At 42.3% G+C, this 16086-nt stretch overlaps 1 protein-coding gene across 1 annotated transcript in view; it reads right to left on the minus strand.

Annotated features, from left to right (window-relative positions):
• AGBL1 (AGBL carboxypeptidase 1) overlaps positions 1–16086 on the minus strand; it is a 286378-nt gene that overhangs the window by 236343 nt on the left and 33949 nt on the right. The window contains exon 6 of the mRNA XM_064669024.1: positions 4727–4764. Coding sequence (XP_064525094.1) covers positions 4727–4764 — 38 coding nt within the window. The remainder of the gene's footprint in view (positions 1–4726; positions 4765–16086) is intronic.

Below are 16086 nucleotides of genomic sequence, written 5' to 3' on the forward strand. Positions count from 1 at the left end.
AGTCATACAAACTGTATCGTGATATTGGGATTATTCTCTACTTTGCTTTCATTTCATTGTTAATGTTATTAAATGTTAAATTACATGTTAATTTACAGAAAAGCAAGCCAAACCCTTATGAACTAACCTCAGAAGAAAACTGATTTTCAAAAAAGTTTCCTTTTTCTCCTTTACTTTTCCGTTTCATAATCTCTTCTGTTTACAACTCATTGGAAAATCACAAATCAAATATAAAAAATACCGTTGCACAAAATTTCCAGTGTGATTTTTCTGACTGAAGTGGTTTGAAAGAGTTCAAATAAGGATGCTAGAATTTGGAAGACTTCCTCAAATTCAGGCACTGAATTTCCTGATGCCAGATCATCACTGGAGGCACAAACCGTGCCCATGTCAAGACAAAGCAGTAAGCGATCCCTGTTAAGGATGTCAACAGAGAATAATGCAACTCCTCAACACAGGTTTCATTATGCCCACCCTGAGGAGCAAAACAGGAGGAAGTTGTCATGTGTCAGGAGATGAAAACAACCCTTTTCTCTGGAGCCTCAAGTTACTTTCAGTTTGGGATGTCTACGAATGAAGAGTCTTGGGGGATGGAATATGAAGGATATACAAAAATAATTTTCTTTCCCACAAAGTAGTTCTTCTCAAAGAGAAAAATCTTAAAAGTATATAGAATCAAGACTATCTGCATTCTGAAGTTCGGGAAGAAAGGATAGACACAAAGCTTATTTTAGAAGATTATTATGAATGGAACTGTTTGCAAAATTCAACTCTGATCACAATACTCTACAAGTTGTGATTGTGGATTTGAAGCCAGACTGATACTGGAGTTTGAATCCAGAGATGGATAATAAAGTCTTAAACTAATCATGAGAGATGGGTACCTGGCACATTATTAGGAAAATCACAGACATCGTGCTGTTGGCTACAGGAACTGGGATGGTTTAACAATAGGGTATTTTGACTCAAGATCAAAGACCTGCATCACTGGATCTGTTGTAAAGCATTATGAATTCAGATGTGGAGAGTGCAGGCCTTTCAGAAACCCTAATCTGCTTCTGTGCTAGAACATCGCTTTCTGTTCCTCAGAATTGCTTGCCCCTCCCTGATGCCAGCATAAAAGGAAAAGAATAACACTGATTATTTTATCCCACCAGCCACAAGGCATAATCCTTATGCTTTGATAAAGAAAGGAGCTGGTGAAAGGTTAAATAAAGGTTAGTTGACGGAAGATGAGGAGGAAAGAGCAGGAAATGAGAGATGAAAGGCTGGTGGGGGGAGGCAAGAGGATAAAGACACAAAAGGAGGAAGGAAGAGATATAGAAAGAGAGGGGAAAGGCCATCAGCAATAACTGCTGTTAGCACACAGAATTGTCTTGATGAAATAAGCACGATCAGGAGGTCACCACAACCTGTCTTTTTAAATTGCTCATTACAATTTTACTAGGCAAGCATTGCACCGAGGGCCCTGCCCGTTTCTCCAGCCTTTTCCCTCAATATCTGCTCAGCAAATGCCTCTGAGACCAGCTCTTGCTAATTTCCTTAAAGACATGCGAGCTGGTAATTCTGGGAAGCATAGATAGTCGGGAATAACAAATACAACCAAAATTAGATTAAAATAACCTGCTGATAAACAAATTACTCACCCAAAATACATATTGGATTAGGCGTGGTGAGAGTGGGGATCCCTATAATCACATCGCCACCGTGTGGCTACTGGTCCATCACATCCCCTCCAGCCTGCTCACCCCAGGTATGTGCTTGTCTGTGCTTAGATAGCAGGGGTCCAGTTTTATTCCACTCCTCCAAGACTGGGAATGGTTTTCCTGTTTTTTTCCAGGGCGGTGAGTTCACTAGAAGCACTAGAGGCCATGGGACTTGGAGGGCAATCCGCACCTCCTAGCACCGTTCAAACAAGTTCCAGCTGGGGTTTGTCCCCTCCACACCTCAGGACTGCTTAGTGATGAACTCCTCAGGCCTCACTACAGAGCTGAATCAAGATATGAAGATACACATACAGGGAAGAAGCAGAACAAAGCCAAAGAACACTGGAAAAAAGTAGTATGTGCACACTGGGACAGAGAAAAGCCACTCTGGGAGAGTTGCAGTGCCTCAGCCCACCTCAGTTTATAGCTATCAGGATCTACCTCCTCATCCCACCCTGGGCTGTGGTAAGCATCTAGAAATTGAAGAAGGAAGGATGGGAAAGGGTAACACTGGAAAGCTCGACAGTAACGTTCAAGAGATAAATAAAAAACTCCTGATGCTCTCATGGCATTCAGCACCTTTATAGATATTTACCAACCTACATGTTCAGCCTGTATAATAATGCAGTTCAGTGAGAGGGAGTTTACATGGTGTACACACAACAGATATTATGAAAACAACAAGGCAATGGAGGAACAACTTGCTATGAGCTGTTTGCTGTGTCCGTGTGGGCATGGACATGGTGGGGAACATCAGCTGGGAAAGTAGCATGCAAGGACTGGTAAAGCACTCTGGGATGCTTGAAAAGAGATAAGTCAGGAGTGAGAGATTGAATGATGGTCAGGCAAGAAGTGTCTTCTCTGTTTCAGTAATCTGAGCTTCCACTGATAGAAAGATGCAGCACTGTCGTTAGAAAGGACCTAAACTTCTACTCCTCCATTATTCACCATCTCTGTGACTCTCACCATGTGACAATCACTACACACAGGGGAACAGCATAACAAGGTCACACTCTTCTTGCACTGGGTTTTCAAGTATTTCTTCCCTGCTGTGAATGAAGCACAAGTTTGTAGTGTCCCATCACTTATTTCTTTGGACAATCTTAAACTTTCCCCTCTGAAATGCAACAGCAACAATTTCCCAGGTACAGATTGAGCGGTAATTTTTTCTTACACCACTGTCTTTTTTCCAGGCATATCTTGCTTCTTGCAGTTATGCACCTGTTAAATGAGCATTTAGCATCAGCTTCTGTTAGGAAAGAGAAGCCAAACAGTTTCTAGCCAGCCTCTGGCTCTGCAGGTGGACAAAGTCTCAAGTAGAGCTTATGGAAGCCTGAGGACATGAAGATGGATGTTTCTGAATCCATCAGGGAGACACACTGCCATCTGCCTGCTCCCTTAAAAACTACCGTGTGCTTTGCAATTGCAGCTCTGCTAAAAGCAAGAGGGACACTGACCCTCCAGCACAGCTCTGTGTACAACCATAATCCCCTAATCACTTTGGGCTGAAGCATTCAAGGATAGCACAGCCCTACAAGGATATCCTCAAGAATGGCCATATTCTTGTCCTATTCGTCTTACAGCCTTCAGCCCCAGCAAAATACAATCTCCCCACCATTTCCCAGCAAGCAGGTCACTGCAAGTTTCCAAAAAAAGCTCACAGTAATCAATCTACCAATTCACTCTGTAGCACTTTCCAGTATTCCTGCTTCCCCTTCACTTTGTGTGCCATCTAAAATATGCTAAAAAGAGCTTCTCGGCTTTGCTGTATACAACTCTATCCCCTTTTTTCATAAGCAATTTTCAAGTGCTATAGCATTCACCAGATTTGACTTTTAACTTTCCAAGAACCCCTGCACCATCCAAATGCTCTAAGGTCATGGCCACAAATAAGTTAATTGTGACTAAGCAAGCTGTCCTGGTGCAATCCTGAAAAAGAATTCACTGCTTTTCCAAGCATGGTGAATTTAGCTCAAAGAACCAGAGCTATTTCTCACATCTCCTGACCCACACCTCCCAAAAGACACAACTCGCTCATTTGTATGCAGATACCAGAGCAGTCTACTCCAAAAGCCTGGAGCTTCTCATGTCCTGAAACACTGAACAAGGAGAAAACTAAAAGACATTTTCTTGGCCACTCAGTATCAGACTACAGAAAGCATCCAAATACACAGTTCAGGCTGACTGGTGGTCTGTAGTGTTCTATTTGGTTGCACAGTATCAGAACCATTTCCCAAATTCCAGTCCAGCTGCTTCAAAAAAAATCAGCTGAAAATAGATGATGTCTTACCCTAAAATCAGTTTACCATTCGCAACCAAACAACATTGCTGTTGTTTGTGTCCTTTTCTCCCTTTCCATGGAAACAGCAACTAACTGGGAAGGGTGTCACAAAATGACTTAGTCACCTGACTCAGTCAAGGTCTGCAACACCCCCGACCAGCTGGTGCAAATGTTAAGCACAGCCTCTCACAGCAGGGCTGTACCCCAGCAATCACCATCTCTCTGCCCTGCCTGCACATTATCAGACCTGACAAACTTACAAGGGAGAATGTGGTCATCTGTTTTGGACAACAGAAGTTTTCCAAGTCTCTGCCCACATCGTTGTAACTGGGCAAGTACAGTGGTACAACAGCACCACAGGACAGAGAGGTCCTGGCCCCACTCTCCTGTGATGCTGGATCAGAGCAATAAGGGTTTTTCACTGGCTGGAGAAGTTGCCCATTTCTCCCACTGTACCATGCCCCGGGACAACCACTGCTTCCTAAATACTCACAATAAGGTCTGGTCTGGCTGCCTTGTCAGATTGCTCCCTGGCACATAGGGTGCAATCTCCCACAGAGCTGGAGCTCCAGGAATCATAACTCACATAGGAAACTACTGGACTACTGTCTCTTTCCTTTGTATTTCTCTTTGGGACTGAGGGAAGAGGCAATACCAAGGGAGAATGAAGTTCAACAGGATCATTCTGCCTAGCAGCACAGCACAGAAAGTCAGAAAGAATATGAAGAAAAAAGCTTACTTGATTTCAGTAGAGCTGCCAGAGCCCCAATGGCTGCCCTGGGGAAAGAAAAGAGATAGAGAAATAATGTCAATTTATTCGATAATTTTTGTAACCTTCATCTTCACAGTCTTCTGGGCCAGGCTTCCCAGATGGTCTAAGCCAACAGCTTATGATGGACTTTGACAGAACTGCAATGTTTTACACCAATAGAGTATCCAGTCTCTGGAGCTGACTCAGTTATTCTAAAAGACCATTAGCCCTCCAGCTTTACTGTAGTGCTGATTTGTAATGACCATTAAAATTTAAAGCAACACCCACACATCCAGAGTAATCTAAACAAGTCTTTAAACTACTGCCCCAAAGCTTTTTCTTTGTACCAGAGATTTAGCACATGCCCACTCCAGACACAAGTGCATCAGCAGATGATAACTTTCATATCAAGCTGGGATATCAATGTCAGTGTTTCCAGCCAAATCCCACTCCTTTTTCTATTTTCCCAAAACAAGCTTCACCCTGTCCTCCCTCCCAGCTTTAACTGAAAACAAAATTGAATTTCTTTTAATTGAAAAAATGTCTTTCATTGTAGGGGTATGTCAAGGGGCCCACTCAGAGGAGGACTTGTAAGAAAGATGCTAAAGCTCTATAGTAAGACTGCTTGCAGTGAGTAAGTAGCCACAGGGGAGAGACAGGCAGGTTTCTGTTGACTTTCTGTGTCATTTCAATGTACAGGTAAGCAAATTAACCTGCCTGAGCCAGCACAGCACTGGTTTGTTTAAGAGCTGGTCATTAGCATTTCAGTTTGAAAAGCTGAACTGAGATATCATTGCTCTAAACATCTGGAGGCAAGTTCCTTCCTCATGTAGTAAAATCTCCATCCCAATATCACCACAGAAAACTTCCTTTTCCAGTCATGTTCTGCTGGAGCAAGAGGATCTGTGTTCTAACCTGGCTTACTGCTGTGAAGTTTCAAGTGCCCAGAGCCGATTAAATAAATACAGCTACAAAAACCTCCATGCCCAAGGATTCCTTAAAATGTAATCTCTTTACAAACCAATCCCCAAATAAAATCATATTAACTTCCATACTGAGCCAATTATCATTCTGCAGCAAATAAATAAATATTTTTTTGTCATCAAGCTGCTGTTCATTGTGTGTCCCAACAGCAGCTGAGACTAAAAGATTCAAGAGAGCTGGTCGTTGCTGATGTTGGGTCAACATCTCTATCTAAAGTCATTCTTTCATTATGAATCTGTCAGAGTTCAACAACAGCTTTACAAACTGCAAAGGAAATGCACACAAATACAGACAGAATAGGAAATCAGTAGCTAAAAAATCTCACCAGTGGAAGCAGTCATACTTTCACTGCTTCTTCAGCTCCACCTAAACAGTAATCATTCGGCTAATGGGAGGAATACTGTCATCCACCAGCTATTCAGCTTGCTCAGAAAAGAAATACTCAGTTTAAAGTCTGGGACAAAGTAAACAACTCTAAGCAAGTTAAAATTCCACCTAGACCATCTCCTAAAGCTCACACTCCAGTATGTGTCTTGTAAAAAGAGGCTGCACTAACATATCTACATTTTACAGGCTTAATGTGATGACTCATTCACATGGCAGAACATCAGAGCAACAAAGGAAGACCAGAGTATCTCTTGCTCAGAGCAGAAGACTTCTCAGTATTTCCTCTAGGCATCTGCTTTATTTTGCATGTGCTTATGAGCATTGCTAAGAGTTTCAGTAGAGCTCCACCACTGTCATAAAGTCAACACTGCCAGGAATCCTCCCATCAGCCAATAAATCAGCAAATCTGGATCCTCCAATACTTTTGGGGTGGTCTGTGAATCACACTGTATACAGACGACTTCATTCATCCTTAGAGGATCTTAGAACTCCCAGGCCATGTTCTCAGACAGTGTAATCTCCAATTCCTACTATCTTTGAGTCCAAAGTTTCCCCAGTTCCTCACCACACTTGCCCCAGAAGACCTAAACTCTTCCTGGCCATAACAAAGTTGATCCTTCAACGGCCTTAAGCACTCCTGGTCACTTATTTTCTCTGGGCTTTGAAGGAGCTGATCTACTCCAAGTCAAGGGATAAGAGCTATTTGTGGTTTTGATGTGACCTGGTAGAACAGGTGTGCAACTTGTAAAGCTGAGAAACCCAAAACTATCATAAAAATGTAAGTAAATCCACGTAGAGGGTCTGTGGGGTGGAAAATTCAGGCATGTCCTGAAAAAAATTTAAAAAATTAAAGGTGATGTCGCCCAGATCCCAACACCACCTCTCAGCAGAAACAGAAATTTTCATGATCACCATCTGCCTCTGAAGTGACATTACAGACCTGCAGCTGCAGCTAAATGGATTTCCCACATCCCAAGCTAACAGCTTAAACACATCCTCCTATCAGCCCATGCCTGTACATAGTACTGCAATAAAATAAAGCAGAACCACACTGGCATGTTTCATCTCTTCAGGTACTGCAATCCATCACAAGGGGTTTGGCATAGGCAGGATGAAGCATTCTATAGGTCCTACAGCACCTGCTCTGTTAGTCATAAGTGCAGACCCAATAGGCTGACCTCAGTGATATGCATTGCTTTAGAACAGATTTTAAAAGAAAAAATAAGTCATTAGGGTAAACTGCAAAACAGATAAAACAGATTTAAGGGATAAAATAGACTTACAAAGAGTAGATCAAGTCTGCCTAACTTGGTATCTTTCTCTGATAAGATAACATATTTTTTCTAGACAAGGGAGATGTGATAGATCTAATTTATCTGTACTTCAATAAAGCATTTGATATGGTGCCACACTGAAAATTGTTAGGCCAGCTGGAGAACATTCTTAGTGTAAGAATTACAACATGGGCAAGGAACTGGTTAAAGAGGCAATGACAGGAGTTGTGCTGAAAGAGGAATTATTAGTCTAGAGGGAAGTTATGTGTGGAAGTCCTCAAGGATCTTTTGAGACTGATCTTATTTCATCTTTTCATTAATGACCTTGGCACAAAAAGTCAGAGTATACTAACAAAATCTGCTGACCGTGTGAAGTCAGGAGCTGCTGCCAATAGCAGGGAGTTCAGAATATCTTTCAGGAGTAACAAGATGTTCTTGAATTCTGAAGCAATAGAAATGTGATGAAATGTAATAGTCAAAGTGCAAGGTTAAGCATTTAGGGTTTAATAAGAATTACTGTTATGAGCAGGGGCTCATAATTTGGAAATGGGTAGAAGGACACCCTGGATATATGAGCCCATTAAAGGATGAGGACAAGCATGACCAGAAGGGTGACAACCATGAAAAGAACAGATCAGGTCTCAGGACAGCCACTGCCAGTGAAGGAGAAGCATGAATGTTCTCATACAAGGCTTCACCTGAGCAGCTGTGTGCAGCACTCAGAAGGAACCATGCAGAAATGTGCCAAGGAAATCATTGTGGTAACAGAGACGTAACTCATGAGGAGGTTTAAAGATCACAGTTTAGTCACCTTAGCAAAATTATAGTCAAGAAACAACTGGATTTTCCTTTACAGACACAGTGGGTGGTGGAGAAGTAAACACTGAGGAAGACAGAGAGGAGACATAGGCTGAAGAACAAATTTGGCATAAGGACGAATGGATATAAAATGGCCATGAATACTTTCAACTGGAAATGAAAGGATGGGTTTTAAGCACTGGAAAATGAAGGTCTGAAATATCCTCTTGGCAACAATGGGACAAACAACCTAATGACTTTGAAAAGACAGTCTGGATTCCTTATAATGAGACTGCTAGGCCCTATTGCCAATGAGGGAAGGATCTGAAAAAAGTGACCCAGGAATGACTGTAGTTCTATATCCCTACATTTTAACCATAGGTATAATGGCAGTGAAATAAGAAACAGGAATTCCAAGTGCAATGTTAATTAGATAGCCCAGAAAACAGCAGCTGCACCAGCTTAAGCTGGAAGTCTAAACAATCCAGTGTCCTGTGGCCAACAGTGACCGAGGAGGTTTTGTGTACAAGACCACAGCAGAAATGATATGTGTACAAGACCACAGTGCTAGAACTTGCAGAACAGACTCAAACTCCAGCAAGTCACAGTCCAGTGATACCATAAACTAGTAATGGTACCTCTGGAAGAGGTTTTAGGTCTTAGTTGTTTTTTCTTCCAAATATTTGCCTGGAAACTTTTAAACTTATGCAAATTCTTAGCATTCATAATTATCCTGGGAAAGGAGTTCTTACCTACACTGTGTAGAGACTTAGCTACCTGCATTTGTTTTAAGTTTGGACTTTCAATCAGCATTGTCATTTACACATTAAGCCAGCTGTCAGCAAGTATCCCCAGATTATTACCTACTGTTGATGCTGAATTAATTCAAACATACAAAACACCATATGGGAAACAAATAGTAAGTCATAGGAGAGGATGAAAAATAGGCTTACACTGAAAGAAGCAGCAAGACCATTGAAGCATTAATAGGTTTAGAGCAAACCAGGCAAATGGTGTTTGTAATAATATCAGCACCCCTTAGCACCATATGGCAAACCAACAGCATCTTTTCTGGCATCAGAAGATATAATGAGATGAGTAAGCCTGGGACAGGAAGACAGAGACAGGAGTTCATAAATTGTGCACAAGAGCAAGGATGGGGTGGGGGGAAGATGGGAACACGAGGAAAAGTTTAAGAGCACAAGAAAGATGACTTGATGAGCCATATGCCAGACCAGAGAATTTGATAGCACGCCCAGTGCAAATCTCTGCATTTGTCTCGAGAAGGAATGGAGGGAAGACAGAGGGGATGGGGGGGATTAAATCATTAAAAAACCTGCCAAATCTGTCCAGATGTCTTCCTCTGATTTTCTGTTTTCTGTGGTAATAGGTTAGCAAAATCTAAGCTGTTTTGTCAAGTCCTATGTCTCGAAGGAGACTCACTTATATATTAAAAAAAAAAAAAATTATGTATAAATAAAGTTGCCCTGTCTTATAAAGCGTAATAATAAATGCTGCTCCATAACCAGAAAACATTAAAAACTCCCTGTAGTAGCAGTCGAGACAGCCACTCTGAAGAATGGAAATCTTTGAAGTGTTTCCAAGTCAGCAGCTTGGATATCTGGGCAGGAATACAACTAGCAGACAGATAGACAAATGCAACTTCCAGATCCTGTGCTTAGGAACCAGCAGCAACAACAAAGAAAAACTCCATGTCCCAAGCCAAAGCACAATTGGATTAGCCAGTAAAACCAGGCTGTTAAAAAACCTGGACAAAGGAGTCCTATGCCTAGGTCACCCTGTTGGGTCTGAGCTGCCAGGACATTTTCTGCTGGAAATCACTGCAGACAGAGGAGCCTGAAAGCCAGAATCTCTTTGGTTTTCTTCTGCTCCCCAATCTCAGCTCACAGGTTGTAGCACAAGGCAGTATGATGGACAATGATGTGCCTCTGTTTCTGTCTCTCTTGAAGATAAAAGAAGGACTCCTGAAAATGAAAAACCTCACTACAGAAGAAATGCATGGTTGACTACATGAAAGGATTTTAAGATTCATAGGACACAGGGTGCTCACATGTTCAGGACTAGTTTGGATCTATGGATAGGGAACGGAAGTGCCAAAAACTGAACAAAGAAACGAACCAAAAGGGCTCTACAGATCAGTCCCCAAGTAATTGAATCATCCTTCCTTCTCCTGCAAAATTGTGTCTTCTACATGCTAAAACACAGAACACCCTCTTCAAATTATTGAATGAAAGCTAATGACTTGGTGCTTCGTTAAATACCTCTTCAGCCTGATGCCTGATCTAATTCCTTAAAGCAATCACACCTGGATGATAAAGATACAGACCACTATTTTTATAGAAATGTAATGTATGTTACTCAGCTTCTTTTGCCCTTCAACCTGCTATTTCACATATACTTACTTGTTGCTGTCATGTTTATTTATACCACAAGAAACATGGGGCAGGGACCCTGGAATTTATATTTGTACAGCATCTAGCACAGTGGAACCCTGAATCAGGGCTCAAGGTATCACAGTTTACAGGCTTAAAGCCCCCAAGCTTCTACAGCCCCTGTCTCCGGGAAGAATTAAGTGTCCTTGAGTGTGCACATCATCTGGCTGCATTTTGCCTCCAACCCCATGGGACTTGTACTTAACTACCAGAGTTTATACAGTCACAGAGCCACTCGCTCTAAATTTCACATTCACGTTCAACAACTGAGAGACATTTAGAAATAACACGTAGGCACCATGGCAATGGGTGCTTTATAAATCCTACCAGAAAGCAGATCTCATCCGAGGCAGATGCCTTGAATGGTCTTTTCCCTCATGGCCCAGAAATACAGATCTTAAATATGCAGGCACTTGCACAGTGATTTGTTTTAAAGACTTAAAACCAGCAGCTTCACAAGTCTTGGAAATACGGGTGGGCAAAAGCTGCTTGTGCTGCCAGCATCTTCATGGCACTGCTAGTCTAGGACTTATACAAAACCACCCATCACCATGCCCACTTTAATTCCAGCTGGTTAGCTAGGCATTAAAACTTACACTAAAGGCAGTTTGCTTTCAGTCTGCAATGTCCTACACACTGCCAACAGGTGGAGTTCAGAAATCCAGCTGTTGTACACAGATGTGCTTTCAGTGTAATGCTGAAGGAAAGGGAATAAAAATCACACACTCTTTCTACTGGATTCTTCAAGTCCAGTGACCAGCATCTGTCAGTTCCCAGGTTCAGTTCAAAGCCTTCAACGTAGCATCTTCCAAACTTTGCTGCCTGCCCTGGAGCCTGCTAGGTTAAAATCAGTGAAAAGGTATAGCTTTCCAGCCTCTTTCATCTCTGCCTCCTAGAAAGAAGAGTGACTCCAGGCTTATCCTCCAGGCATCCTTACAAGTATCCTTCTTTCTCTTGGGTACAAAAAATACAGGAGAGACAGCTGTATCCTAAAAAGTCAACCTATTCTTTACAGCTCTAAATTAAATTAGCTTCAAAGTAGTAACACAGAAGAACAAGGAACATGAAATACATTCAAATCCTTGCCAAAAAAATGCCCAGGCATTTCTTACAGCACAGTGCAGAGCTGGCACTGCCTCCCCAGGCAGAAGCTATACCTCAGAAGATTATGTCAGCTCCCTCTCTAAGGTCAGATGTCACCAATATGGCTGAGGCAGGCTGTGACAGCTTGTCATTCACGTCAAGATGAAGGGGCTGGAAGGATCAAAATCAGACAGAATTCTTAAACAATTCATCACCCAGGCAGTTCCAGGTTGACAGTGTGAGAATCCAGGTCTCCCACCCAAGGGAAACATGAAGGGGAACTGGGAAAGGGGATGAATGCTATCCTTGATTGATTAAGAGTGGTGAGGACACTCATCGAGGCCACATCTGCTAACAAGCACCAGCAGAGCTCTACAGATCACCTCATATGCAGTTAAAGTGTGTCAGTGAATGAGGTTAAATCCCCTTTCTTTCCCTGGGCAGCTCTGTTCCACTCCCAACCCAGTTACTACTCAGTTCAGAAAGAGCCTGGTGGTCTGTTGGCTCACTCCTTAGCTGTAATTTTTTCTGCAGCTCATCAGTTCTCTATTCCCAGCAGCTTTTGCTCTGGAGACCCCAGGATTGACATGAATGTTGTGCTCACTGGAAAGCACGTACTCCAAGCACGGGGGAAGAGACCCAGCCCCACTTTGTTCAGCCTCAAATTTTCTGAATGCTATGTACACCCAGAGTAAGGGCAGGGAGAGGGACACAACACACATACCCTACTTAGGGCATGATGAAGTCAAGTGGCACTTTTTGGTGACATACCAGGGAACCCTGGGCTCAAATCTCAGCAGGGCAACTGTGACTTCTTTCATTAAGAATAATTGAACTGCAGATGCTTTGCCATTGGGGAGTCTCTGATGGTGAACTATAAAGGGAAGGCAGAGCTTGGAGGTACCCAGGAGTTTATGATGCCAGAAAATAACCCTGCACATATACCGCATTGCTTGCAAACCTCTGCAAGATTTTTATTTTATGAATACTATCAATTATTGGCAGTGAAATACTTAAGGGCAGCTTGTGTTACTGACAGTCCAGGCAGTGAGGTATCTAACATGTCACTGCTTGTGCCCAGAGCTATTTGAGAGCATAAAAGGGAGGCTGGTTTCAAAGTAATCAAGGCTAAGAGCTGTAGTTCTCCTTGACTACTAGTTAGTACAAACCCTCTCTAAGGCAGCAGTAATCTCAGGGTACAACATCTTTAAAAAGCACTTTGTAACAAAAGGTGTTCTTGAGCTGTGAAGCAGAGGTGTTTGAAACAGCCACCTTTTCTGCAGGGCTGCTGCAATGGATGGAAAACCTGAGCTTTCATTGCAGCCGTTCCTACAGCTTCTCTGCTTAGAATTTTGAGGTTTGTTTTGTTTGAGGTTTTTTGTTTGGTTTGTCTTTCTAACCAAAGAAATAAACATCTTTCAGAGAAGCTAATTTAAAAAATGTGTACAGTAGAAGAAACTTGAAAAGTACATGAAATATGAAGCTGAAGGACTGAGAAAGCACCATCTTCCTTGATCTCTTCCAAGAAAGAAGGCTGACTTGTGTGTCAGACTTTTCTTTAAGCAAAAGTCAGATGTTTCAGAATAAAAGAAGGAATGACTTATATTGAACACAAGATGAAAAACTGTGTTTGTTCTTTTTAATCTAATGGCAGCGTTTCCATATTACAAGGCTCTAGAAATAGATCCATCAGTTTGTGTTTATATTGCACTTCACTTCCCCCCTGGTCCTATTCAGATGAAGCACATCCATAAAGTCCAGCCAAAGAAATTCGAAGTTTAAAATCTCTAGGGAAGATGTGTTTTTTGAATATGTCAGAGCAAGAAGCTGCGTCAGGCAAGCGTAGCTGCTGGAATTGTTCTCCCTGTGCTGCGTGACAAGGTTCAACTTGGGTGGCTGTGAACTGGCAATAATGTCATAACATAACCCTACAGCCCCACTCAGCCCTGCTCTTGGTGAGTGTGCAGCTACAGCCTGTGGTACAAAGGCTGTGGTTTGAATGTGGGAGCAGTTCTTTGCACATGAGCTGCAGCTCTGACAGCAGTGTTACAACCCCATCTGCAGCAGGGAGCAAGGGCAAAAAGATATCAGTGGAATTAATCTTCTTGCATGCAACACATTTATCAATCCCCATGTGCTTCCCAAGGAGGTAAACATCATTTCCCCTGTTATGCACACAGGTCAGGCAGTTTCTATATATTACTCTTACCTAAATCCCAAAGGATGGTGTTCAGAGTTAGAGCTGCCTGAAAAGCTCATATGCAAGTTGAATTTCAACAAAATATACAGAAGAAAATATGCAGACTCTGTCAACAATTTCTTTCCTGGTTTCCATCTATTCCCAGTCTTCAACCTTTCTAATGATTGTGTTCCTTCAACACATACATACATAGCCTTTCAACAGGGAATTTAGTGTGAATTGGGCACTTTACAGTTTGTTGGTCCTAACTGATGCTGCCAAACAGGAAGATGCTTGGAAATACTGGGGTATTCATTTGTATGCCATGTGTGCACACAATACTGAGCTTAATTGGTACTATTAAATCAGTCTCAAATTGAGAACAATGCATAAACATGCTTGAGAAACGGCAAAGCAACATTCTCTTACAGATTCACAATAGGCATCTTGATCTGAATTTAAAAGGCATTTTTATGTCTAAACATGCAGGTAGCACTCAGCAGGATTTTTCAAAGCTCTTTTGTATACTGAGGTCAGAACTGCCTTTTAACAGTACAAGTTAATCCATTAACCTGCTGAGAGGTTTTCTGTTATGGTTACATTCCCTTTCATCTTCGCACACCTAAATATCTCTGAAAATCTCGACATTCTTTCAGAAAACTTAGGTCTCACCCGAGTCCCTTCAGTCAATAGCAACAGCCAGTTTTTAATCTGTCTTTTATGCTAAACAAATGCCCATTTTACCCACCATGTGTTGTTGAAACAGAAGGTTGCAAAATACATGTAGAATAGTGTTAGAAAGGTACAGTAGTGACTAGTTTTGCCACAGGAAAATATAGTAAGCATGAAGTCTTTGGGAAAATAAATGTTGCAATTGCAGAGCAGGGAGAAAAGCTTATTAATTTGCCTGGGATTTTCAATAAAGGTTTAGCAGGGAAAAGCCATCTTGCTCTTCAATTCCCTCTGCAACTCTGTGGTTTCTGTCTTGCTGGGCAGGTGAGGGGGGAATGGGGATACTGCTGCATTGTGTAATATATATTGAGATATATCTCTGCAGGAAAAAGAGCCAAGGTGTGGAAAGCAGACAGTTTTCACACTGCCCTGCAGCAGCTTTCTGGACATAAGACCTCCAGGCTGCCATAGGGAAGGCAACAGAGTCATCTGAGGATGTGTGATCAGATTCACACAAAACGAGATAGATGCTGCAAAGGAGGATGCATCTTCTGCAGAAGCTGTCCCTGCAAGCAGGCTGAACCACCACCTCCAACAGCAGCAGAGGCACCACCATCCCAACACCCGCTGTGAATATGTCCTTGTCCTGTCCTTATATCCACAGCTCAGGCAGAAGCAGGACATCTTACTGCAGGAAAGGAAACCTGCAGACTGCAGGTCAGAGATGAGGCTCTCTGCAACCACAGCACCTCAAGATATCTAGCATTTCAAAGAACAACAGCATATATAAGACAGAAATGGGAATGGCATAGGCAGGGTCCTGAGAAATAATGAGATGTTTGTTTATTTACTTCACCAGTATGCACAAGAGTCAGAGAAATAGCTTCATATGCTAGATCACCCATGTTGCCTTCAACACAGCACTTTGCCCACTCAGCTGGTGCCTGAGGTTCAACATGCAGGATGCATTCAGACTTTGTGAGGATGCAGGAAGACTGCAATGCCAGGGGAAGACATTGGCTTGGCTTTCATCCCCACATCTTCAAGCAAGGAGATTTGGACACACCACCCTCAGTTGCAACACAGGTCACTACACCACCATGGAGAGTGTAAGGCTGGTTGTAAAGCAGCATCTGGCTGCTGTGGCTGATCCAGCCAGCCACAGACTTATGAATTTGTTCAGTTGCACATGTATAATTCCTTATTAAGCAATAATCTGGCCACATCTTAGTGCTGGTGCCTGTTCTTCAAAACATTTAGCCAGAGGATTTAAAAGGAAGCGAAAGTCAATAAATGTCACAATGCAGCACGTACTGGGTCAAATTCTCTTGATATTTGCTGTTTGAAAGCTGCAATGTCACACTGGCATAACTGCAGGGGCTTTTTGAAGCAGTAATTTGCAGAAGCTTAAGTAATAAAAGTTAGGGGTTTGTTTTCCTCTCTCCTTCCATTGGAAAGTTTCCATCTGATATATTCAAGCCAAATTCTGGGATCTGAAAACAGACAATATCAAAGCCA

This window comes from Pseudopipra pipra, chromosome 12, assembly GCF_036250125.1.
Source record: "Pseudopipra pipra isolate bDixPip1 chromosome 12, bDixPip1.hap1, whole genome shotgun sequence".
Classification (NCBI taxonomy): Eukaryota; Metazoa; Chordata; class Aves; order Passeriformes; family Pipridae; genus Pseudopipra; species Pseudopipra pipra.